The following is a 26158-nucleotide window of genomic DNA, read 5'->3' as shown; positions in this document are numbered from 1 at the left end:
TGCCCGCGCTGTGTCCGGGCTGCGGGGCCGCGGCTGGGAGCCCGTCCCGCCGGGCCTCCCGTTATTCCGGCCACCATCTTTGCCCTCCCCCGGCGCTGCGGGGAGCGGGGCCTGTCAGGCCCGCCTCGGGGCTCGGCTTCATCTGGGGGGGCGCCGTGATTGTTGGGGTGCTCAGGTGACGCAGTTGTTGGCGCTGGGTGATGTTGCGTTTGCTTTGCAATGGGAACGTGTTAAGTCAAACAGACAAAGGGTGGGTCTTCTGCCGCTGAGCCAGCGCTTGGTGTTTGTGCTCTCAGGAGCTGCTGTGTGATGCCAGAGCTGACACCATTTCCCACTGCTTGAAACCTACATTTTGTCTCTTTAAACTTGCATGAAGTTGTTTAGGCCCAGGGGAGCACGTAATTGGCCCTGCCCTGTTAGTTTGTCAACAACCGAATTAAAACTACCTTTTTGTGACCCCCTGCTTCTTAATAAGTTATTTATTCCTTCCGCCTAATAGCTGGTATCAGGCTTATTTTTCCTCGTTTGTCATTAACCTGGCACTTCACTGCCTTCTGTTTTCTACTGTGTTACAACCTGTATGTTTTATCTTGAGTGGGTGAGGGGCATTTATCCTGTTTTGTAGATAGTTAATGGAGACAATACAAGCCAAATGTGTTCAGGCCTGTGATGGTGTTGGTTGCTTGCATGACCTGTCTGTATGTGTTACAGATATTTTAAAAGTTCATCTTAGTCACACATCTACATCATTAGGTGTCTGAATCAAACCCCTACCATATCATGATTTACTTACAGTCTTACAGGAACGTTATTTTTTGTTAAAATCAGAAACACAAAGCCATTTGTGTGAGTCCTCTGTCAGTGCTCAAACCTTCTGTACTTTTTCTTCCCCAGGAGACCCCTACCAGTCGGCAATTGAAGCCCTAGGGAACTACCCCCAGAAGAAGTTTTACAATGTCTCAAAGCTTGGAGGAGCCAAGTATGGTAATGATGAGTTTTTTTACTTGTTGGTGATTGGGATGGTACCAGTTGGGATGGTTCCATAATTGGGATGGAAGCATGAACTACTTATTGCTGTAAAATGCTGAGAGATGCAGTTGTGGATACATTCTTCATAGATTGTGAGTGAAAGCTTTTAGTTTTCCCATCTGATACTGAAGGTGGCAGAGGGTAATACTGCATCTAAAGGGGAAGCCATAGGTCTAGCTGGAGCTTTCAGCAATGCAGCATCCCAGAGTAATTAGTCTTTTGGAAAAAATGAAGCTACAGAGAACTCCTGTGTAATTAAAAAGATGGTTTCTACTATAATTTTGTACTGCTTCTTGGTGTTCTAGTCTCACCTTGCCAGCAACTTTGGATCGTGTGGGGCTAGAATGTGGCTTCGACTGCAATGGCTGCAGAGAGATGAGGGGGTTTTGTGGTGTTCAAACAATTGCTTAATCTCAGTGTGTCATTAATCAAGTGGTATGTGCCAAAAAGACTTTTATCAGGTCTCTCTAGGTGCTTTTAAAAAACAAAGTATGTGCACATGTCATGGGGGAGGGTAGTACGTGCAGATGGGAGAGCTGTAGGTCAGTGTCAGCTGGAATAGGCTTTGTTTTGCAAATAATTAACACACACTTTCATTATTCACTCCCTTTGCTTTCCTGCTAAACTAAAATACTGAGGTATATATTGAAGGATTTGGGTATTTTTTTCCCTTGGTTTTGCGAGGTCTGATTTACTCTTCTGTAGTCACCGAATCTGATGTATTTCTTAACTAAAAAATTACAAGGGGATATTTCACTTAAAACCTGTGTTTGACAGTGCTAATTACTTTGCATGGTTTCAAGGAAGAGAGAGGGGAGGTTGTGCACAGTGGCTGCTGAAAGTTGTGTGCGACTGCTGTATGCTCTTTCCCATTTCTGCTACTTCTAGTGCTGAGGTGACTCTTTTAGATAAGCACATGAGAAGGAGGTAGAGTGGTTCTGCTTGTGGCTTTGCCCAGCAGGAAGCACTAGTGTAGTAGTAACAAAACCTGTCAGTTCTGCACCAGTTTTTTGAAAAGGGTGTTGGCAGGAGTGGAAATACAAACAGAAGATACTACTTTTGGCCAAGATGTGCCATAAAGCTTGGAGCAGCAGCAAATAATCCTGAGGATACTCAGAGGAGGAGTCTAATAGCCTAAGAATGTCTTTGTCTTCCAGAGTTCTGTACAGGAGTTGGAGGCCTCATATTGACTACATATTAGCAAGACACTAAGTAAACAAGATACAAGGCACAGTGTGGGACAGCACTGATGGCAAATCCAAAGCACGTGGAATTGCTCACTGCATTTCTTGCTAGAACATTAATTTTGGGTTTCACCTGTTTGCCCTCTGCCCTGGGGCTTCTGACTATAATATGGCAATAAACACCTGTTTAAGTTAATCAGATTGCTAATGTAAATGTTAGTTGCTTGCCAATTAGCTAGGGAGAATCTGATTTCCTAGTATTTAAAACAGTATTCAGTTATGGGGAAAATGGTAGCTAGAAGGAGTTCAGAATTATTTAGGGCAGAGGAGACATCTGGAGATGTTTCCAGATGGGAGACTTGCTAGGACTTAGAGCTAACTTAGATAGGCTTTCTTCATTGAGCCCTACAAATCTAAGAGGGTGGAGACTCCACTCTGTCTCTTGGTCCTCTGCTAAACAACCCTCTCTGTGAACTGCCTTTTCCTTGGGACTTCTTTTGTCCTTTCCCTGTTATTTTTGGAGAAGCCAGGCCTTGCCTGCTGTGCTCTTGCTGTTGGGTTGTAGGTGACTACAGTTGGCTCATTTAGCTTTGTCTTTTCAGGGTGAGCACACCTGTGTGTCAGGTGCAGCAGCCCCACAACCATCTTAGAAGGACCTTCACTGAAGACGTGTTTATTATTACATTCTTGTGTTATTTTGAGTGACTTGTCTAATTAGATGACAGTAGATAATATTTGAGACACACACAGTGATAACAGAGTCAGTAAATTGTACCTATACTAATAGTTGGTGGACAAACCTATGGGTTAAGTGGACACTACCAGATCTAACTGTTTCTTTAAAGCCTGAACTTAATTCTTTCACAGTCTTCTTCCAGCTAACTTTGTTTTGTTTCTCACTGTTCTTATAAAATATTTGCCTGCTTGAATGGTGCTGGAAATAATGGGATTTGAGGAGAAATATGAATTACTGTTGCCTTTTTGTATGCAGTGAATAGTGACATCTGCTTCCTTTTTGTCCTCCCACTTGTTTCATTCTCATGTCCAGTTCCCTAAAATTTCTTGTGCCAGAAAGCTGCTTCTAGTCAATATCTTGATCTAGATCATCAACAAACTAACTAATGTAGTATTTAGAGAAATAACATTCTTTATGTTTTATTTTCATATTTCATATGTGTTTCATTTTAGGGCACATAGCAGAATAGTTTCTGGTCTTCGTATGGCTGCTTATTAAAACAAAATATTCTGGCATTGGATGCTTTTGGCTAGACATCTCAAGTAATGAAATGCTGAAATTCAGTCTTTAATATTCTAATTGCTGCTTTTCCCCCTCACTGCTCAGTAATCCCAGGTCTAGATTCCCTGCATCTCTCTCCTGCTGGCATAGCATACTCTCTGAAATGTCACTGTCCTTACATGGTGGGGTGAAGCCATCGGTGTCTTCCATCCAAATCCCATAGGGTAATTCACTTGTCTTCTGCAGTGCTGCAACTCAAACCCAAAGGCAGCTGGAAAAGCAGGCTCTTGTAGCTCTCATCCTTCCAATCCTTAGCAAAGTGGAACTCTCGAGAGATGTGAGATTCTAGTTTTGAAAAAGCCTTGTGATTCAGTGGCTCTGCTTTGCCCTAGATACTCTGCCTTACTCCATACGAGTGCTGTTTGAATCCAGCGTCCGCAACTGCGACGGCTTCTTGGTGAAGGAAACGGATGCTATGAACATCTTGGACTGGAAAACAAAACAGAATAATGTTGAAGTGCCCTTCTGTCCTGCCAGAGTTGTTCTTCAAGACTTTACGTAAGTGTGTGTGTGCCAAAACCACTGATCTGTGTCACCTAACTAAGTTATATGCACAGTTTTTTTGCCTTGAAAATAAAAAGCACCTGGCCTTTGGGTATTGAAGTATCTTTTTCTGAGTAGAAACTTGTGTACTGCTTCTGTGATCCAGCAGATTGCTTATAACAATGACATGGGATGCAAGGATAGGAGTTGCTCTGTAGACTTATCCTGGTTTTAGTGCAGGCTGGTGAGGCTGAAGCTGTTGGCCTGCAAGGAACACTACAGGTTAGGACCCCAAACACAAATGGAAGTGGTGACACTTTGGCTGTAGCCAGATGGCTGATGGTTCATTGAAATATGTGGAATTCTTGGTTCAGAAAGCTGAAGATTAAATATTGCTTACTCCAGAAGTATATGTAATCCAGTTGAATCCATGAATAATACATATAATTAAAGAGAAGTCTTTAAGGATATTAACTTTTTGGTGATTTGAGTATGGCATAGCTAAAAGGGCAGTCCTTCAGCAGTTTGCAAATACTACATTTAGGCTTTTTAGCTGACTCATTAACTGTTTGTTGATCAGGAAGTGAGATAATTGAAAAAAGGAATTGTGATATTAGGTAGCTTCTGCCTAGCAAGCAAAGTTAGAAAGATTTGTATAGTTCTGTGTTATATAAACGTGGTCCTCCTTCACTTTTGTACTTGAAGTGTGCTGTCCTATGTAATCGCAACAAGAATATTTATTTTTCTAAAATGCCATGAGCTTCAGAAATGGTTGGCTCTGTAAGAGCCTGTAAGACTCTGTAAGAGTAACAATACATGCTAAGGTGTTAAAATGTATAGCACAAGTGTGAGGTAATAAGTATCTGAAAAATAGTTTTGTAGTAGAAGTACCATCACTTCAGAAGCATAGCAAGACCAAAAACGTAATTGTCTTCTTTGTGCTGTTCCTATGTTTGTGTTTGATAAGTTCTCTTCAAGCCTGCTGTTGCTTGTTGTGAATGAGTACCAACTCTGTGAACTTCTAAAATGTTTCTTCAGAATTTAGAGAACAGAATAGCAGGGGGTTATTGCCCAGAATAGAATTTAGGTAGATCTATACTTAAATGAAGTTAAAAAGAAGCTTGTTTATTTTTGTGAGTTAGCGTCCCATGTTACACTCTTTTGTTGTTCTGTTAGTGGAATTCCAGCAATGGTGGATTTTGCTGCCATGAGGGAAGCTGTGAGAAATGCTGGAGGAGATCCTGTGAAAGTCAATCCTGCCTGCCCAACTGATCTCACTGTTGACCATTCTCTGCAGATTGATTTCAGCAAATGGTAATGTGCCTCATCTCTTTGATGAACCATTCATTTTTGCCTGATACTGATCTGTGGCTTCAGTCCAGTCTTGGTACTGTCCCGTCAAATCATTTGTCACGTGTGGGTCCCTGAAACTAGCCCTGATGGTTGTCTGAAAGAGGGCTGGATAAAATTTGATAAAATAACATTCTCGAAGGAGAGAGAGAATGATTTTGAGGAGTTATGGATGAAGCTGACTGGCAAATCAAATTCTAGGCAAGGGATTGCTAAAATAACTGGTTCTGTCATGGTTTCCAGAAAATCATGTCTCAAGAGAATGAGACAGAGGGAGCTGGTACTTTTGCTTTGCCCTGTTTTTACTGTTAATGCTGAAGCTCTTTTTTTAAACATGACTGCTGTGTCACAGCTCCAGAGGAGCAGCTGGTGCTCCTACTGGACACACTGACAGGCTGTCATTCCAGCCCATAACCTGTGATTGATTACTTTATGGGCCTGGGTTTTGCAGCAGATGAGAAGGGCTGCGTCTCTTTGCAGAGAGAGTAGTGCTCTTGTGTGAGTCTGGAAAAGTGTTGGGGCTGCCTTTGCTAGAAACATAGTACTGCAGAAGAGAGAAAATTTGTGTTTATTCAGTATTTTCTGAATTGCTAAATAAGTAATGCAACTCCCCTCCACCTGCTCCTGCATTATGGAGCCTTTCAGACTTGGGCAGAATTGTGTCAATTGCTTTGGGAATTTTAGAAGTTCACTGGGAAAAAACATGTGTTTAAATGGACAGGGATGTATGAGTCATTTCTTCTAAATAGGGGATTTCAGGTTGGTGAGTGTTAAAGTGAAGAGTAAGAAGCTCCAAGTCATTTGTTGTGTTGCATGTGTGTTTTAAGTTCTGTGGTCTGTCCATTCTTGTGCCTGGAGGGGCAGCTGATTTGATTGCAATTAGGGTAGCTAAAATTATCATGAAGACCAAGTGTTGGCAAGAGCTTTCATTCACCATGCTGCTTTGTAATGATAAATCCAGCCTCCGTGGTTTCACTTTTGGAAAGCTTAGAGGATCTCAGCAGCTGCTGCCTGTGATAAGAAACCCTTTGCTGGAGCACGGGTTGTGCTGCTTTTATGTTGCTTCCATCGCCTGCTGATCAGAGGCTTGTGGGCTGAGGTGTCCTCTGGAGCCAAGCAATAGCCTGCAATTCAGTAACTACAACTAGCTTTCTGTCTTAGTAAAGCAGAAGAAAGCAGTGGCTTTAATTACAAAGCAATTATTTGATAAATGTTGAGAGGAAAAAATGCAATCAGTTTTTCCCAATAAGCTTTCTTTGATTTCCAGCAACAACTGTATGTTTTACAAATAGAGGGTAGTGTGCTGTATGGTCTATTTAAAAAAAAACAACAGTCTTCTGACTGACTTGAATAGTGTATAAAATGTATCTGAGCCTGTGAGAGTTTGTATAAGAAGTCTAATTAAATTATAGTTACATTTCTTTCCTTGAGAAAGCTTTGTTTGTAACCATGCCTCAGTGGATTTAACAACACCTGTACGGTACTGTCTTAAAGAAAGAACCATGCTCAGCAGGTCCACCACTTGGATGAGGCTCTACCCACACCTTTGCAGTTCAAAACCTGGAGTTTAGCCTTTTCAGTGTTTTGTTTATAAAGGTTTCTGGTCTATTGTGAGGACATGGAAGGAGCTGTTTATCTGGTGTTAATCTTACACACAATCCAGTTCTGTTCACTTATTACCACACTCCATTTTCTAACTCAGCTTATCCAGTGGTAGTTCATTTTGCAATAGGATTGGGGTTTTTCCAGCTGATATTTTATAATCTGTTGAAAGAATTACAAAAAAAAAACAACAAACAAACAAAGGGGAAAAAAAAAGCAAAACTGCTAACGTGTAACTTATTCTCCTTTCCCATTCCAGTGCAATACAGAACGCTCCAAACCCTGGGGGTGGTGATTCCCAGAAGGCCCTGGCCAAGCTCTCCCCCCTGCGGGCGCAGCCCCGGAAGCTGCCGTGCCGGGGCCAGACGGGCTGCAAGGGGCCCTGCGACTCCAGCCGAGGCCCCGCTCAGCCTGCTGCTCAGATCGAGAACACACCTCTCCTCTGCCCTTTCCATCTTCGGCCCGTGCCTGAGTATGAAAGCTGCTTTTCATTGTTTGCACCCTTCTGTGTTGGTAGCTGCCTGGGACCAGTTCGCAGCAGCGTGATCTTTTTTGCCTCTGTACTCTTCACATGTGCTGTGGACAGGTCTCAGCATCTAGAAGAAGATCTGACATGAGCAGATTTGAATTAGTCTACAATAATTTTTTTTTTACAAGAAGGGCTTTATTAACACAGTGCAGATGGCCAACTGTGTGACTCATGGCTGTGATTTTAAATTAAATTTTGAGAGTTCCCTTGTTTCTTTACAAGGACAGCAAAGCATAGGAGTGATGTATGTTACAAAGTAAACCTCAGTGAATAAAGCAATGAATCATGAATACATTTCTAAAAGTAAATCTTAGTTTTCCTGTGAGAAGAAATTCTCTGGCTCTTAAAGATGAGCAAAGAGCTAGCCTGTACATCGTCCTCCAGCTTCTACAGAATCTGAGTCTATCTGTAATTCACTGAATATCCTACCTATATACAGTGGCCTAGGAAAACCTCATCTCTGGCTTTTCCAGGTTTTCAGTATTATCAACAGATCATACCGTTCCATCTATGGCAATTAAGTGGAATCATCTTCCTTGTTCAGATGCCACCTCTTTTCTGTAGTGGACTGTTGAGATCTCTTTTCCTGTGCCTGACAGGCATAGAATTGAAAAGCTGATCAAATCCATATCACACAGTGATATGATGCTGATTGTCTTGGTAATTGTACAGATATGCAAATGTTCCTCCTCAGTACAAGGGCAGGGATGCAGAACTAGGGATGTTTTCAGCAATATGGATGTTTGTGACAGCAAATCAGCAGTGTTATTTATTAAGCTGCAATGTCAATGACTGTTCCTCAGGGCTTTGCCAAGCAATGTGGCTGCAAACCTGACGCTGCAGAGGAGAAAAGGAAGGGTCATGATGTAAAATGCACCTCTAGAAAACTGAGGACTTTATTATTCCTTCCTGGTGCAAAGCAAGTGTGTTCCTGATCCTTGTCAAAGTAGAGGTTATTCCTTTTAAATTGTAGATTACTCCTTTATAATGAGTATCAATGTCTTAATAAATAACACTTATTTAGAAGTATGGTTCATTTTATGAGACTGTACTGGTGAGTAGTTGTGAAGAAGTTGTGGCTTGGAGGCAAAAGATGCAGAAATGAAGGAGAGTTTCTGTTGCCATGATGTTCTGCTCTGCTGCCAAAGGGCTGGGACTGACCCTGAGCAGTGTTAGTACATGAACTAGTGAACATGTTGGTTCTTTACTGTGATTGAATTCTGAGGTGTGCAACCTGTAAGACTGCTGATAGAGCGGGGAGAGCTGCTGTGTTTCATAGTATGTGCTGGGAAATAGATATCTTAAAATAAGCATTTTTGAGATTAAAAGCTTTAAGGCCAATTTTAAATAGAATGTTTTTTCAGGCATAGCACAGGTGAAGTGAGTTATTTGTCACTGTTTACAGCAAGCTTGCTGCAAGGAAGGAATTATCTTTGTTTGAATAAACCACCTCAGATTTTGCTGCAAGTTTAAACGAATCATCTCAAACAAGCAAAAAAATACCAACTTTTTCTTCTGTAATTTGAAATTAGTTATGACAGTGCTTATAAACTTGTTATCTACCTAGGCCTGAGACAGTACTGAAAAATCAGGAGATGGAGTTTGGCAGGAACAGAGAACGGCTTCAGTTTTTTAAGGTATGTCTGTGTGCCTGTGGACTTTGTATTGTGGTGTGTTTTTGTTGTTTTAAGAGATTGCTCCATTTATCTACTAGTGTTGAGGTTTAGATGACAAGTGAAATGTAATAACTTGGAAATGTCAGAGACTCTCAAACCTAAATTTAATACAGGATCAAAAAGTTGGCTCATGACAGTGGTTTATGACTTTAAATCTAAGAATGTTAGGCAGCATATGTTCTAAGTCTGTGTTGGTTAAAGGGGAGATACATTTTCATAGTTTTAACTTGAAAAAGTTTATATTGTTTGGTTTGGCTCTTGTCTGTGTGAAAGCAATGGACAAAGTGAGTATTTATGGAGCATTAGTCTTTTTAATGCTTTTTAATGAGCTCAGTGCCTTAGGTCATAGTGGATTTCTTGCTAAAAGGTTCACTTATCCACACTTCTGTTCCAAATCTTCCTGAAGTTTGAAGTGTTGAACAGAGGCTGGTGTTGGGACATTGCAGTCTCTCTCAGACTTGGCAGAAGTGCTGGCCAGGGATCTGCAACATTGGTATGTGATCCTCATCCACCAATGTAACATGGCTTAGCAATCTGATGCAATGATCTACAGATATTTTCCTACAGGTAGACTTGGTCGTTTCTTTCTGAAAGTTGCAAATTAGATTTTATTTTATTAAAGAAGGAAATGGTCAGGCTGAATCTTGTAACCAAGTTTCTATGTCAGCTTTTTAAAAGCTAGCAGCCCCTTCTCTGAATTGCATCTTTGGTCTCATGCAGGCATGTAGAACCTAAACTCATTTCTGCTGTCAGTAAAGTGCTTAGGTCCTCTTGTCTGAACACTAGTTTTAGCTGTGCTTGACACCAGTTGTTGTGAACCTGAGGGTAGGAGATTGATGCAGCCCTGCTTTTGAAAGTTAGGTATGAATTATTGATTCAGCCTTCAGCAAGAGCTGAATGCATGGTTTTGCTGATGACCAGGACTGTTTTAGAATCCAAGGGCATTGTGTAGCTCTGACAAAAGCCACCTGCATAAATAGCAAGTACTGCTTGATTGCATGTTAGTTCTGTCTCTTTAGTTATGTTCTACAAATTGAATGTACCTTAACTCTTTTCTTACTTTGAAAAAATTACAGTGGAGTTCAAAGGTTTTCAGGAATATATCCATAATTCCACCTGAGACGGGAATGGCACACCAAGTGAACTTGGAGTATTTGTCAAGAGTTGTATTTGAAGTGAAAGATTTCCTCTATCCAGATAGCTTGGTTGGCACAGACTCTCACACAACCATGGTCAATGGCCTGGGCATCTTGGGCTGGGGTAAGTATCCTGCGAGTAACCTGATGGCACTTTGAAGGGCACACTAGGGCATTACTGAGAGACTTTCTTCCCTCTATGTGTTTCTATCTCAACGACAACAAACCCTGTCTTGAATTATTCAGAATGCTTCTTGTCTGAAAGAATCTCAACTACCATTTCTTTCCATTGAGAAACTGCTTTTTGTAACTTAAAGAGAAAATGGCCACCCAAAAATTGATACACAAATAAGTGCTGATTGTACATGCCATATGAAATTCATATGAAGGTGTTTTTTTCTTTTGGAAAGTTAATTTTAGATACAAAATATTAATTTTAGATACACAAAATACTTCCTGGTTGAGTGTGTGGTCTAGCTTCAGCAGTAGCTTTGCTTCATCTTATTTTTCACATGCAAATGTTTAACAACATATGTGTTTCTTGCTTTAGCATTTATCCTTTATAGGAAGGGCTTTATTAATTTTTAGGACCTTGAAATACTTAATGTCTGTGACTTAAACTGATGAAAAGCCACCTAATATTCTCCTTGCAGGTGTGGGAGGGATTGAAGCAGAAGCAGTGATGCTAGGGATGCCACTGTCTCTCCCCTTGCCTGAGGTGGTTGGATGTGAGCTGACAGGCACAGCCAGCCCACTGGCTACATCCATAGATATTGTTCTGAGCATCACGAAGGTGAGAGTTACCTGCCTTTCCAACCAGTGCAAAGTGTGTTGTAAGTTCTACTAGTGATGGTTGAGAACTGAATTGAATGCTGATAGTATTCTTAGAATACCTTTACTCATGGTACTGCAGATAGATACAGATAATTTGTAACCATTTTTATTTAATAGTCCTGCAAAGTAGTGGGATTTTTCTGTCCTGTCTGTAGTGCTCTGTTTATAGGTCCCCTGTCACTTAAAAATAGTATGTGTGCAGGCTTGGGGCAGGGAGAAGATGCCCTGTTTTCCATTTTTCTCCTGCTTGTAGGCTCCTTCAGGTCAGACTTTCTCTGGCCACCCTTTTTATTCTAAAATGTTCCAGCAAGACACAAGGCCTGTCTGTGGGTGTGAGCTGGTGTAACTCAAGAATATGTTTCCTGAAGACAGGGTTTTGCCAGGGTGGCACAGACTGTCGCTGTGGCAGCAGGTAGAGCTGCAGTTGCTTTGAAAATATGTTCCTCTTTCTGGCATGATGCTCTGAGAAGTGTGAATCTGTTCTTGACTGGAAACTCTGAAGAGCTGAGTTGCAGATGGAGGTGTGTTCCATTATGTCAACTTCCAGTGTGGATTTTTAGAATCCAGTGTAGTAATAGGACTTGGGGTTTGTTGGGTTTTTTGGCAAATGGACCTTCAGGTTTCAGCTTTTAGTTTGTAACTAGAAAATTGTGAATGATTGCAAGAAACATTGCTTGGATCATACACCTTCACATAACAATGGCTGTTGTGTTCTTTGAAACAGCATCTTAGGCAAGCTGATGTGGCTGGGAAGTTTGTGGAGTTCTTTGGGAGCGGCGTGGCCCAGCTGTCTGTAGCGGACAGGACCACAATAGCCAACATGTGTCCCGAGTACGGTGCTGTCCTGAGCTTCTTCCCTGTTGATAATGTGACACTGAAGCACTTAAGGCATGCAGGTAAAAGTGGGATACCAGTAGGGATTCATTTTTAGATACATGGCAGTAAGTTTGCCGCTTATAACTGCAGTTCTTGAGCAGTGATTTTCTGCAGTCCTGACACAAGAGTCAGGGAGTGAAATTCTGTAGTGCAGTAACAGGCTGTGCCATGGGATATATTTGGCTACAGCTCTTACCCTGTAGGATCTCATGAATCTGAGTGATACATACCACCAAAACTGTGCTGTGCCTATTTACTGTTGGCCAGTGGGATGCTTTGTATATGGCACTTGAGTCTGAGTTGTCGACCTGTGTTATTTGCACAAATGTTTTCTTTTTGTGGCCTGTTTTGTCCCCATGAATCCCATATCTATGAGGCTGTAGCTTACATAGGCACAAGGCTTGCATGTGGAGAGCTGACTTGCTCTTGAGTCTTGTGTGCAGTCTGGCTCACTTGTCTAATACCTGATATACTAACATCATGTTATCTTTCAACATCCAGAGACATTGTTTTGGAAAACATAGGTACACCTTTCAAAGAAAAGTATGAAGGAAGTGCTCACTTATATTTTGAAAAGTCTATGGAATAATGAACCCCTTAGCCACCTCTAGATTCCCTACAAAATCAACATCTAAAATGATTAGTAGAAAGACATGAAGCCATCCAAAAAATGACATTTCTGACTTTTGTCACAATTATTTTTTACTTTGAAGAGCATCTTTTCACTGACATTTCCAGCTAAGCTAGAAGGATGTCCATTCCTTACCAAGATGCTGCCAATAAAGCCACATGGTAACAGATACCAAGAAAAGCTAATTCACATTCGTAGGCCTTTCTGACTGAAGTCTGTCACTTCCAAAATAAGTTTAACGTTTTTAATCTAATAACAAACACGTTTTGTCTGGTCAGTGCAGAGCAAATGAAACCTTTTCCATCAACTAAGCACATGACTAGATGATCTCTCGAGGTCCCTTCCAGCCCCTAAGATTCTATGATCCGTATTAAGTAGCGATTCAGGGACAAATCTGTAAACTTAAGAGTTATAACTGCTGGTGTTGGAACAGCTTACTTTGTTCCTTGATAAAAGAAGCAAAGTTAAGCTAGTTAAAAAAAAATAATTATTTGTGCATCATTCTGGAATAGCTTCTGGCAGTTGGGGTATGGAAGTGGTGTGTCTTAAAAAAAAGTACTTTGTTCAAGTTCAAGGATAAATCTGATATGCTTGCAAGAGTTTTAATTTCTGGGAGTCGTGTTTTATTTATTTTTTGAATGTGACTTTTCTCATGTTTGAAATAACCTTCCTAAGGTTTTGACAAAGCCAAGCTTGAAGTCATGGAAGCATATCTTAAAGCTGTGAAGTTATTTAGAAATGGTGAGAGTTCTTCCAGAGAACCTGAGTATTCCCAGGTATGCTTGAAATTACTTGTTTCTGGATGTGATATTAAACAACTACTGCTGATTTCCCATTTTTGTCTCCTACTGTAAATTTCATTGTTTTTATAGAAGTTGCATTTATTAACTCCCAACTTTGAGAAGCAGAGTATGGTTGCAAAACATAGAGAGGGTGGGGGAAAGAAGGGAAGTACAGTAATGTTCATGTCAGCTGCTGAATTCCTGTCACTCCTGAGAGATCAACTAGGTCTTATGGGTGGCAATAAAGTCAGGGACATTGTTACAACACTTTGCATAAGACTAACAACCTTTTGCAGTGGGCAGACTTGGAAATCAAGGCCCAGAGTTTTAATGTTTCAGAAGATCCAAATTCTAAACAAGAGAGGTCCTGGATGGGCTGGCACTGGTAACATGTGGCTTCTGTTTCTCTTTTGTAGGTGGTGCAGATCAGTCTAAGTTCTATAATTCCGTATGTCAGTGGGCCCAAGAGGTCCCAAGATAGAGTGGCTGTTACTAATATGAAAAGTGACTTCCAAGCCTGCTTAAATGAAAAGGTTTGTACAACTGATGTGCTCTTCAAAAGGTACTTCCCATAACACACCTGAATAAGTCTTACGTTATGTATCCCTTGCATATCTGCTGAGCCCCCCTTATTACTATATAAACAGCTTAACCAATGATGAGTTATCAAGAAGATAGTGGCTGATAAATAGTAGATGTATTTGCCAAGAACATGAACTTCCAAAACTCCTGTATTTGACTCTTTTGATTGCTAGGGAGAAAAAACTTAAATGTATGTAATAAATAGCATAAGATTGGGAAACATTTTCTCATATTCAGAGATGAAAATTCAACAGCTCTATTTTACTTACTTTCCAAAACTGAATTACATGAGAAAAGAGAGCAATATATTAAAGGACATGCAGAAATGTAGCTAATTGGGTGTTCTGGGTTCTTCACATAGCAAGCTTAGCTTGATGTCACAGGAAATGTTTTTACTCTGAGGCTGCTGTTCTTGGTTGGGAATATGCACAGGTATCCAGGAGTGCAGGCAATGCAGGAACACATCTTAAGTGTGTAAGACTGTCTCTAAATATTATTTCTGTTGGTTTTAGCATTTCTGGTTGGTGCTGAGGTGTGTAGCCTAGAATGGTTAGCTGTGCTGGAGTGAGAAATCACAACTGATCATGTGTCACAGAGTGGGTAGGATTGAAAGCGACTTCTGAAGGGTTACTGAGTGCTGAAGACCCAGAAGGTGTGAAATGTTATATGATGCAGTCTGCTTTTAGCTATCCTCTTCCAATTAAAATCTTGGGTATGCTGCTCATTCAGGAACAAGTGTTGTTCTAGAAGTAGATGTGTACTTGTAAAAGATTCTTCTTTCACGTGTAGCAGGAAATGAGCAGGGGATCAGCCATGCTTTGCCTGGCATTTGTTCACAGTTGTTGCAAGGCTAAAGCAATTATGAAATAAGGATGAGACCAATGTAGATACGGAGAGGGGCAAGAACTGGTGGCTGCTTACCACATCTGTGAAGGGTTCCTAATGGGACAGCTGAGTATTATTTTAAAATGAGGGCTCACTTAGTCTGACTGTAGTGTCATGCTTTCTGTACTGTAGTAACTGCCAACATGTATTTCTGTCATCCAGTCTGGCGTTAAGGGGTTCCAGATTGCAGCGGAGAAACAGAATGACACTGTACCTGTTCAGTATGAAGGAAATGAATACAAGCTATCTCATGGCTGCATTGTCATTGCTGCAGTAATCAGCTGCACCAACAACTGTAATCCATCAGTCATGCTTGCTGCAGGTATGCTCTGCCTAGTGGCCACCAACCTGATCTTAGTGGTGCTCCCATGTTCACACAGCCTTTGCCTTCACTTTTGTATGTTCTCTGTACTGACTTGGCCTAAAGGTTTGAAACTGTAAACTTTTAGCCTTAAACTTTTTGTATGCTCTGGAGACTATATTTTACTTCTCAATATTATGAACTCAAAATTTGCATCAGAAAGCAGTATTAACGATGGTAATTACAAAATATTTGCATGTAGTAATATTTCAACAGGGCTCTTTTGAGATAGATGTGCTTTTAAGAGATACATAAAACAAGCTGTCTCTTTTGTTTTTTCCATGGCAGGGCTCTTGGCCAAAAAAGCTGTTGAAGCTGGGCTGGTGGTTAAGCCCTACATAAGAACAAGTTTATCACCAGGCAGTGGAATGGTTACACATTACCTCAGTTCAAGTGGAGTATTGCCATACCTCAGTAAGCTTGGGTAAGTTGTAACTCACACTTCATTTGCCAGTTTAGGAAAGCAGCACACAGAGTTTTATACAGGCTGATAAATATGGTTTCTGTTCATTTTGGGTTGGCTAGTTCTTAACTTTCTAGATTGTCATTTTAACTACTTGCTGACTTAATGTTGTGGTTTGCTCCAGTTTATTCCCGCCTTACGATTTACTATATGCAGGTCTCTACCTCAGCTGAGCTTCGTTTTTTCAGTAATGATCTACTTCAAGTGTCTTACAGGACAGGATGCACTTGGTTATATATATGTAAGAAGTGGAAGCTGGATGTAAATCTACCAGGACAGTCTGTATTAGTCTTGTAGTGTTGCTGCTATTGTGGAGTGTTTGGCATGTTCTTAGGTGCTCTGCAGCAATAGCAATTAAATGATGTTCATAAATCTGTAACAGTGCCCAGTTGTGCTCTGTGAGGAATGTCTTTGCTTTGCTGTTACTTGAACTAAACAACTTGAGATACTTTATTTGATTTAACTTGATGGATTACAAAAACGTTACCTTGTGTCTTCCTACTCCTAAAAAGTCCCAATGTCAAAGGAAAAAAAATAGCAACTTGGTGATTGTTATTGAAAGAAAAAGATGTTTTGCTAACAAATTGTGATCATTTAATGTCCTGTGATCATTTAATGACCTGCTTGATTGCTTTGTTCCACTGTAGGTTTGAGGTTGTTGGATATGGGTGTTCAACTTGTGTTGGAAACACAGCCCCCTTGCCAGAAGCTGTCAGGAATGCAATCAAACAGGTAAAGCTCTAAGGCTTGTTGGATACAGAAAGACAGAGTTCACCCTCTGGTGTGATCAAGAGATAATATTGTTGGCTTGGACTTTACCTTATGTTTTTGCATATCTGCATGTCAGAGTTAGACCATGGATGGTAAGTCATTGCTATGTAGAATAAACATCATACTTAGGATTTGTAGCATACAGGTATCAGTTACAAGGTGAATACTTATGATCTAATATTATGGCAGATACAATGTATAGATTTAGCCATAAATGATGAGGAGGGTTGCAAAGGGCTGTGTGCTTGAGTGATTTTTAACCAGCTGCAGCATTTTTCTCCTGTGAAGCAGAAGGAAGATACAAGAAATAAAAGGCAGGAGAGGAGTTCCCTGAAGTGACTGGAGAAGAGATCAGAGGGTCAGGAGTGAAAAGGAGAAGGAGGAAGGGTAGAGGGAAACAACAAAAACACCTTTAAATTGAAGTGCTAGGATAAATTTTTGAAGTGGAATGCAAAAAGCTCATCTCAGTCAACAAAAAAAATAGCACAAGCTGTTGAAGTACCACAAAATCCTAGAAAAATGTGTATGGGTTTGTCTTCCAGGGTGATATAGTTGCCTGTGGAGTATTGTCTGGAACAAAGAACTTTGAAGGACGTCTGTGTGACTGTGTCCGTGCCAACTACCTTGCTTCTCCACCCCTAGTAGTTGCTTATGCTATTGCAGGCACTGTCAGAATAGACTTTGAAACTGAGCCTTTGGGTAAGTATTTCTTTACATGTTGTATTTCTGCATCAAATGCACATCTGGAGGGGGTGTTTTGACATGCTTTTCAGCATTCAAAAGCAGTATATTTGAAGAGAAAGCACAGTCCTATTTGGTGTTGCTTGTAGCTACAGCAAAGCATCCCCTTGACTGATGCAGTTGTTTGCATATCTGGCACCATCCCCAAAAACCTGAATACATAGAATATAAAGATGAAGTCTGATCTTTTATTCTTCAAGAATACTTTTCTGTTTAAAATCTTATTCAGGCACTGGCTTTAATGGTAAAAGTATTTACTTAAGAGATATTTGGCCCACCCGAAGAGAACTTCACACAGTGGAGGAAGAGTGTGTGATATCATCCATGTTTAAGGAATTGAAAGAAAAAATGGAGGTAAGAATGTTCTGTGTAACTTAAAGATTGCATTTCATTGTAGCTTTATAGTATCTTCCAGGTGAATGGGATTAGTTTGTCAGTTATTTCCATTACTGTAAAGGAGGACTTGATGAAATGGTACTTTTATTTAATAGTGATCCTTATGTAATATGCAATAAGGTGACTTGTAGTACATGATAGAAATTAAAAAGCAAATTACCAGTAAGTCTTTGCTTTCAGAATGTCAACACATTGTAATCTAATCTGTGATTTTTTGTTAACTTTCTTTTTTGTAGAAAGGAAACAAACGATGGAATTTATTGGAAGCACCTGAGTCAACTTTGTTTCCCTGGGATTTAAAATCTACTTATATCAGATGTCCTTCCTTTTTTGATAAACTTGTAAGTACGCTGCATCTATCCACTTCATCATACGAGTTAATTTAGGAAAAGGAGTAGCTATTCTAGAAAAGCTCTGATTTTGAAGTAACAAATTCGATTAATGCTACTATTTTCCAGTCTTCAAAATATTATTGATATCTCTGGAACAAGTGGAGCCTGTAGATCAGTATACCTTCAAATGTTGCAGGTGTATTTTATGTCTCTAATGGTCTTGAAATAAAAATATGGGGGGTTTATTGCTGTTGTTTTCACCCTTCCCCTTTAGGCCAAAGAACCAGTTTCACCACAACCGATTGAAAATGCCCACGTCTTGCTCTATCTGGGAGATGGTGTAACTACAGATCACATATCCCCTGCTGGAAGCATTGCAAGGAGTAGTGCTGCTGCCAAGTATCTGACCAACAAAGGGTAAGGGCTTCTTATACCTAACAGTTCTAGTTCTGGTAGAGGACTGTGCCACATGCCAAGTGACTGAGCAGCACTGTTGTTTGCCTTTGGAAATGTCTGGCTGCATAAAGTGGAGATGATGCATGGATGAGCAAAACAGTAACTATTCCTGGTTTTGATAAGTAATCACCAGTCACCTAGTCCCAGTAATGACAGGTCTTGGGTCTCTGGGGTTACAGCCAGCAGCTGAGACATACTCTGAAAGAACTCGCCCTTCACTGTTGTTACAGAAGTGCCTGCTGCCAAATGGGTGCCACAGCAACAGCCACGGGCTAGTTCACTGGTGAAGTGACTAATCTGTGGCTCTGGGGTTAGTCACTGGTACTGCCACTGGCCTCAAAACAGATGCAAAGAGCACATCAGAAGCTCTAGCAACATTCATAGTTTAAAAAATGAAGCCCAGTTTTATAAATGACTGATGCTCTGACCTTCCTCTGCATCAGAGAGCATCCTGCAGCAGTGATAGGTGCCTTTCACCTCCACTGCAGTTCTGAAGAGACAGAGCACAGAGCTGTTAAGTGTCACACCCCTGATGAGTATGGTGGAAACCCTATTTTTGTGTTACATTGCAAAGGTATATTGTCACTAACAGCATCAGTGAAGCATGACAAAACTGTAGCCCTTGGTGTGGACTCTTCTAACCATTGCTTCAGTCTGGATGAGTAGTATTACAAGAAGGAAAGAATTAATAGGCCTTTGTTCCGTGGATGGTCTTGTAATTTGTGAGTAAAGCTCTCGGTTTGGTGCAAGGTTTGTTAATAAATAAGCTGGTAAAGGTAAGAGGATTAGTAAACAGGGATGTTTCCTAGAACAGTCTCCCCATAATTTCTGAGTACCATACTGCTCATAGCACTTGATAATGAAGTCACAGAAAATATAAATTGCAGCTTCCCTTGTGAATAATCTAGCAATGACTTAAATGTTTTGTTCATCATCTATAGTGATTACATTTGTTGGATGAATAGTTCTTCATGACTTGCAGTGATAGCTTAGAGATGCTGCAATAATTAGTATAAAAATCACACTATTATAAATGAGATAATCTTGAAAATAAGATTCCCTTTTAAATATTCTCTTTATTCTAGACTCACACCTCGTGAATTCAACTCTTATGGAGCTCGGAGAGGTAACGATGCTGTGATGACAAGAGGTACCTTTGCAAACATCAAGCTTCTGAACAAGTTCATAGGAAAACCAGCTCCTAAAACAATTCACTTCCCATCAGGACAAACGGTAAAAATGCCCTTGTTTGCCCAGCTGCTCTGAAACTGTGATGCAGATTGAGGACTCACTCAAACTATTCCACTTTGTTATTCCACAGCTAGATGTGTTTGAAGCAGCAGAGCTGTACCAGAAGGAAGGCATCCCTGTAATTATTCTAGCAGGAAAGAAGTATGGACTGGGTAGCTCAAGAGACTGGGCTGCAAAAGGGCCTTTTTTACTGGTACTGCTGGTTTGTTTGGGTTTGGGGTGTGGTTTTGTTTTTTTTCGGGAAATACCTAAAACCACATTTAGTTTTGGGGCATGAATATGTTTTGAAACTGTCTCCAGTCTTGAATATAATACCACATCTTGGTTTTAAAGATTTATCAATAGTTTCTTTGCTAGAGTCTTCATGAAAGAGAGTCACTGGGTCAGGATAAATCCAAATTTTCTAATTATGTAATTTACCACCTTAGGCTCCAGATCTAGAAACAAAGTAGACATTTATCTAGTGCTGACCTCTGGTCTCTGTGGAGTATTAAGTATCTGGCAACTGGAGACTTAATTTCCACTAATATTCCAAATATATTTGGGGTCAGCCATTTATTCACATGCAATAATGGAAGCAACTACCCGGGGGTCTGGGATTTTCTGCTTGCTAACTACAGCATGGTCACTGTTACAAAACTCCATTTCATGCTGGTTGGGCCTGCTCTGCCTTACTTGCTTTCATCCAGCTGTAAAACTAAAAGATATTCCCTGCTTGCTTACTGGACTCGTGCACAGCACTCTCTGTACTTCTCTTTGAACTGCAAGTTCTTGGACACAATATGTATTTGATGCTTGCTTCTGCGTTCCACTCTGACTGCTCTATTGAAATACAAAATCACTTGTATTTCTGCAGGGTGTTAAAGCTGTCCTTGCTGAAAGCTACGAGAAGGTTCATAAAAGTCAGCTGATTGGAATTGGCATAGCTCCTCTTCAGTTTCTTCCTGGGGAAAATCCAAGTACTTTAGGTCTCACTGGCAGAGAGCAATTTTCTATATTGTTCCCTCCAGAGCTGTCGCCCGGAATGACTTTGGATGTTAAGGTATCTTTGCAATATTTTAAATTTCTCTGTTGAATGTGCTGACAATTGAGAGCACAGAAAGAAAAGTTAATCGTGATGATTGAAAGCAGGAAACAAAACCTAGTTATTTTCTGAAAGTAAGTGTTATAAGCCTGCCTGAAGTTTCCCATGGCCATGGAAGTTCCCCCAGTACATGTACACTTCTGTTCTCTGCAACTTTTGATGCAACCTGAAATTCTGGATTGTTCTTTTGGGTGTTGTTTCCCCCCCTTCGTGGGGCTGTACATAGGGTCTCATCTCTTGGCACTTTTTAAAGACAAGGGTGCAACTCTGTGGGAGAGACTTGAGGTTTCTATTCTGTGTGAAGGAACTGCCTGTGATAACACACTTTGTGCAATCTTGGGGAAGTGGCTTTTTCTTGGTTATCAAAAGGCTGTAGCATGCTTCCAGCTGGGCCTCAGATGTGCAGGAGAACAAGCCTTCGTTCTGTTCCCAGCAGGGTCCTGGGTCCGTGGGGGCAGATAAGCAGGTTGCGTTTGCTTTTGCTCAGCAGAGCTTGGGCCTAGAGTGTTAACAGAAAATAAACAAGGGGAAGTGAAAGCAAAGCTCTTAACTGGTCTCTGTTTTATGCTTTTGTTTTGAAGACAAGCACTGGAAAAGGATTCAGTGTGATTGCCTTGTTTGACAACGACTTGGAGATCACTTTATATAGATACGGTGGAAGTCTGAACTTTGTGGCCAGAAGATTCTTATAGTAGCTACTGACTATGGATACCTTGCATAACTGGTAATTCTGAAATGCCTTGTGTGAACCCAGGAATCTGTACTGTGGAACTGCAAACAGTCCTAGTGTGCTCACAGTTACTTCGTCCATGGATGTAAAAGATTGTGAATCATTGTAACTGCAACGAGATCCTTCCTGATTTTAAATAATATTCTAATGGTGCTATTAAACATTGCTAAAATCAACATGTGTGTTGTGGCAGAGAGCTGTAAGTATGGAGGGGATGTTTTATCAGACCATTTTGTAAATAAACTATACGAAATCTGAAACTGATTGTGCTGAAGATTATTATGTAAGATGATTTTCTGCAGTTGTTTCCACTCAGTTCTTGCACCTGTAAATCTGTGTACTGCTGTTTGGTGGTTTAAGGGTAGCAGATGGTATGGAATGTTAAAGGCCAAACAGAAGTTATTTTTCTTTTGCATCCAGAGCTTAAAACAAATATTCAGTTTTTAATTTCTTGCTTGAATTAAATTATAGGCTGAGCAAAAATCAGTTCACATGATGCCCGTGGTATCCTGAATCACAGATCATTACTTTCTTACCTTTATTATGGGATTACATTTCATCTGTTTCCAGATTTACAACTCATGCTATGAAGTACTGTGTGCTTAGAAGTATGGGAAACATCTCTGCATCTAAAAAGTGCTTGCAATTGAGTGCAGCACCCCAGCTTTTTTGGCAAGCTGTGGTGGCCTTCAGCTGAAGTTTGTCATACCTACTTGAATGGATACAGTTTGTTATTTATGACATCAGTTTTTATTGTACTGTCTGTGATACCATTAGACCCAAGTACCTCCCCTTAATATTTAACTTTAAAAATGTTTATTAGAAATGTTTAAATGCCTCTGCTTTATATATGACTTGTGTCTACTAAGTTGTACTTGTTAAATGTTACACAACTGAGGTAGCTGTACTGCCTTGTAGTGCTTCCTAATGTGCTGGTAGTTTACAGCTCTTCTGAACAGGCATCAAAAGCCCCCTGCTCAAGATCCCAGACTCCTGAACAAATCTGGCTCTTAGCCCATTGCAATTTGTATAACTTTACTTGTCAGCACATTGATAGTAAAAACTTTGTTCTGCATTTAATATTAATAGAAGATGCTCAGTTCCTGCAGAGGTGCTTGTTTTTCCCCTTAAACTGGCATTGACTAGCTTCTCATCTGTGCAGGTGAGTCTGCAGCTTCAAGATGCTATTTCCCTGCTCCTGTGTCTTGAAAAGCTTCATAGGACTGCTTACAGTTTACATAGAGGTTAATTTATTTTTGGAGACCAAAACTGCAATAACTTGCCTCTAAGTTCTCAAGATTTTGCTTTAAGATTTTTTTATTCTTGATAAACATTGTCTTAAACACCAAAATTTTCAAGAGGATTATGTGAGCTTTACTACCTATGCTCTCAATTTATAAACAGACACTAAGCTAGTTGACTTGCAAACTAAGAGTTGCACTGTTCAAATCTTCAAATAGTGTGTTTCTGACATTCCTTTAAAAACAGACACACACACAAAAAAAAACCCATCCCTGTCATAATTATCACTAGAATGTATTTTTGACAGTTTGAATACAGGTTTAGCTTGACTTCACTGGCATAACTTTAAAACACCTATTTTATGTTATTGGACAAAGTTTCCTATAGTTTGAAGTGCTGTATAATCTGGTTTTATATTTCACATGATTTTGCTGTGATGTTATTTTACCCAAGATAAATACCATTCTGGTGACTCCTACCACTGATTCGGTGATAAGTCAATGCATTTTTGAATACTATATTCAATTGAATGCTTGAATGACTTTCTGTTCTGTAGTACTTTTGCCGATTTTATCCAGATTTGTTGAGCAGATCCTATTTCTTGTACAACAATGTCTAATCCTGGTTGTTTTTATTCCAGCTCAAAGGTGTGTTCTTGATTTCAGCTTAAGAAAATGTTCAAGTGTTCATTATTGGGGAGCAAAAAGGAATTTAGTGCTGGCACATAATGATGCCTCATGCAGATGATGATAAAAGCTGATTTAAAACCTGTGTAACTCCTAGTGCTTGAACACAGCCTCCCACCCTCTCCAGTGCAGGAACACTTGTTACTTCAGAAGGAGACAGTGATCTCAGCCATGGCAAGGTAAACCAGTAGTGTCAAGTTAAGTGCAATTTCAAGGGGTGTGACTTTCCTGCAACAAAGCTAGTCCTCTCTTCAGAGAGATGATGCATTTCATTACCATAGCAACTACTTTAGTTCTGCTGCACACCTGTGTCTTAAAATCAATGAAAGGACAGCTTTTGAGCTGAGCTCTGGCACAGCTGCTTTTCAAGGTTAGGTTCCTGCTGTTGCTGCAGTGGGTGCAGCCCTAAATATGCCAAGCTGGGGAGTGTCTGAGATGTGCAGGCTGTCTGTGCCCATTGGATCTCTATGTCTGCAGTGGAGTGGGTGCTGTGAGGAACAACTGTGCTCATGTCCCCACCTCCTGCTTCTCACGGGGTAGTGACCTGCTGGTGCAGGAACTTGCCTGGTTATCCATGCTCATGTGCCTGTCGCCTGTCCCTTGTGCAGCAGTGAACGTTGTGCAGCCCAGTTCAACAAGCCACTGGCAAAGGGAGGACGTTCTGACTGAACAGCCTGCTAGGATCCTGGGAGCAGTAGCTGGGCAGGAGTGCCACCTGCTTTCTGGCAGGGGCAGAACAAGGTACAGTCAGAGGATTGCTGTGATCACACACAACATTGTTCAATTAAGACATCATTAGAGTATCTTAAAGCGTAGGAGGAAAAATGCCTCTTTGAAGAAGTGACTCAGTGTGTTAGATTGTATTTAACCTAGAATTCTCTTCATTTGGTTTTGGGAGAAGAATGTGTTCCAATTTTTCTAAATATTTTTCTGTCCTTGTGCCCCCTTTTCCTCCCTTTCCCTCCCAAGCAGCGGAGCTTTGGGATAGTGTTGATGTTTATACATTTTACACCTGAATATAAAGACATGAAGCTATGTATGTTAAACATGTAAGCAACTGCAAATCAATGTCTGCTGTTTAAAGCCAACGGAACAGTGTAAGTTTTGATTTCAATAAGTATTGTATAGATCTATCTTAAGTTCAATTGACAATTGTGCATAAAATGTTACCAATGCTGTAAATTATTTTTAATAAAGAAAATGGTATCATGGTTTTTGTATGTTACAATCTATTTTTAATAGATAGTGTGGAGTACACTTAAATAGTATGGAATACACTTGAAATAGTCCTGTAAGTAGAGATGAAAAAGAGGTGAATGAGGAAAAGCATATAATTGTGTATATTTTGTTTTTCTTGTTAGGAGTGGCTCACGTGGGCTTCCAAGAGAAGTTTTCTGAGTTAGCTGAGCTCCACGTGCTAGGCTGGATAATGTAACTAGATCAAATGCCTTTGGAACAGGCTAGTTTTTTAAATTCTACTTTAGAATCTTGATAAAATGTCATATGAAAGCAAGCTGCTGGCCAGCATTACAGGTCTGGCACAAAAAGCTTACAGCTGTGACAAATCTTCAGAAGAGGCACTGGACTTGCATCCAACACAGAAGGTAAATTGTTCAAATCTTATCTCAGTCCAAAGGCCAGCCTTGGTTGCAGGCATTGCCTCACACCTACCCTGTGCTTCCCAGGAGTGCTGGGCAGGCAGGAGGAGCAGGGAAGTCTGTAGGTTTTAAGTCTTGGCACTGCTGTCTGGAAACTAAGGCAAGACTAACAAGGTACAGATCTGCAACATGCATTGCAGTTTTGTTTACAGAGATAATAGCACCTGGTCTGATTTTTCTGTGACCTGTGGTGTATCTAAAAGTCAGGAGCAGAGCAAGAATGCTTTCCTGCTGCATTGATTTCTGTCACCCTTCAGCAGCCTCAGAAAGCAGGAGAGGGAACTCTAAATATTTTCCAGAACTCTTATTCTTGAAAAATACTTATTTGTGTGTTTTTGGGGGTTGGGAGGTGTGGGTGAAGTAGGTAAAAATACTTATTAGTTGATTGGTCACTTTGTTTAATAACATATATTCTGATACTGGGGGGGAGGAGGGGGGAGTCCAAAGAACTTGTATCTGTTTCTTAGGATAATTCTTTCCCTTTTCTAAATTCCCTATGGATTTAAAAATGTTTTTCAATTTTATGTCCCTGCCATTGTAAACAACACTGAAAATTGGGGTAGAGGATTCTTAACTGGTTTACTTAAAACCATGAGGGTTTTTTTAACATCAGTAAGCCTTTCCTAAATCCTTTTATCCTCAGATTCCTAATTCTGGTCTGGTGGGACCTCAAATACTGCAGGAGATTACTTCTCTTTCGTTTTTCATTAGGAATTTTATTAGATACTTAAATAGTGATCTTGAAAATTGAATGTGTGAGACTGTGATTTTTAATTATTTCAAGTCCAAAATTCTGTAGGATTGATGAGTGTTCCCAGCCTGGGCTCTGGTAAGAGCTGAAAGGCAGCCTGTGAAAGATGCCCCAGGTTCGTTACAGGTAAATGATTTGTGGTCATCGCGGTAGATTCTATTTTTCCTCTTGTGCTGATAAAAAGATTCATCCACAGCAATGACATGGAAATCTGTTTCTACCGATAGCGCTGGGAGCGCTCCGGGTTTGTTTTCCCTTGCTGACAGGAAGTGGTTGGTTCGTGCTGGTCGGAAACAAAAGCTCTGGGCTCGCAGCCTCTCGGGGCAGCTTTCTCGCCGGGCCAGCCCCGCGGAGGGGGCC

At 40.6% G+C, this 26158-nt stretch overlaps 1 protein-coding gene across 1 annotated transcript in view; it reads left to right on the top strand.

Annotated features, from left to right (window-relative positions):
- The window catches only part of IREB2 (iron-responsive element binding protein 2), a 28658-nt gene extending 6937 nt beyond the window's left edge, over positions 1 to 21721 (top strand). Inside the window, exons 3-23 of the mRNA XM_009994505.1 lie at positions 895 to 984; positions 3843 to 4008; positions 5170 to 5307; positions 7205 to 7417; positions 9042 to 9111; positions 10227 to 10410; positions 10940 to 11079; positions 11845 to 12016; positions 13303 to 13403; positions 13826 to 13942; positions 15039 to 15198; positions 15526 to 15661; positions 16348 to 16432; positions 17014 to 17170; positions 17442 to 17566; positions 17845 to 17949; positions 18215 to 18357; positions 19482 to 19629; positions 19718 to 19840; positions 20504 to 20689; positions 21313 to 21721. Of these exons, the coding sequence (XP_009992807.1) occupies positions 895 to 984; positions 3843 to 4008; positions 5170 to 5307; positions 7205 to 7417; positions 9042 to 9111; positions 10227 to 10410; positions 10940 to 11079; positions 11845 to 12016; positions 13303 to 13403; positions 13826 to 13942; positions 15039 to 15198; positions 15526 to 15661; positions 16348 to 16432; positions 17014 to 17170; positions 17442 to 17566; positions 17845 to 17949; positions 18215 to 18357; positions 19482 to 19629; positions 19718 to 19840; positions 20504 to 20689; positions 21313 to 21423 (2870 nt within the window). The 3' untranslated portion in view covers positions 21424 to 21721. The remainder of the gene's footprint in view (positions 1 to 894; positions 985 to 3842; positions 4009 to 5169; positions 5308 to 7204; positions 7418 to 9041; positions 9112 to 10226; positions 10411 to 10939; positions 11080 to 11844; positions 12017 to 13302; positions 13404 to 13825; positions 13943 to 15038; positions 15199 to 15525; positions 15662 to 16347; positions 16433 to 17013; positions 17171 to 17441; positions 17567 to 17844; positions 17950 to 18214; positions 18358 to 19481; positions 19630 to 19717; positions 19841 to 20503; positions 20690 to 21312) is intronic.
- Positions 21722 to 26158: the final 4437 nt, after the last annotated feature.

The sequence above is a fragment of the Chaetura pelagica genome, unplaced genomic scaffold (assembly GCF_000747805.2).
Source record: "Chaetura pelagica isolate M959 unplaced genomic scaffold, ChaPel_1.0 scaffold222, whole genome shotgun sequence".
Lineage (NCBI taxonomy): Eukaryota > Metazoa > Chordata > Aves > Apodiformes > Apodidae > Chaetura > Chaetura pelagica.
Note: the sequence above shows the minus strand (reverse complement) of the source record. Positions and strands in the feature narration are given on the sequence as shown.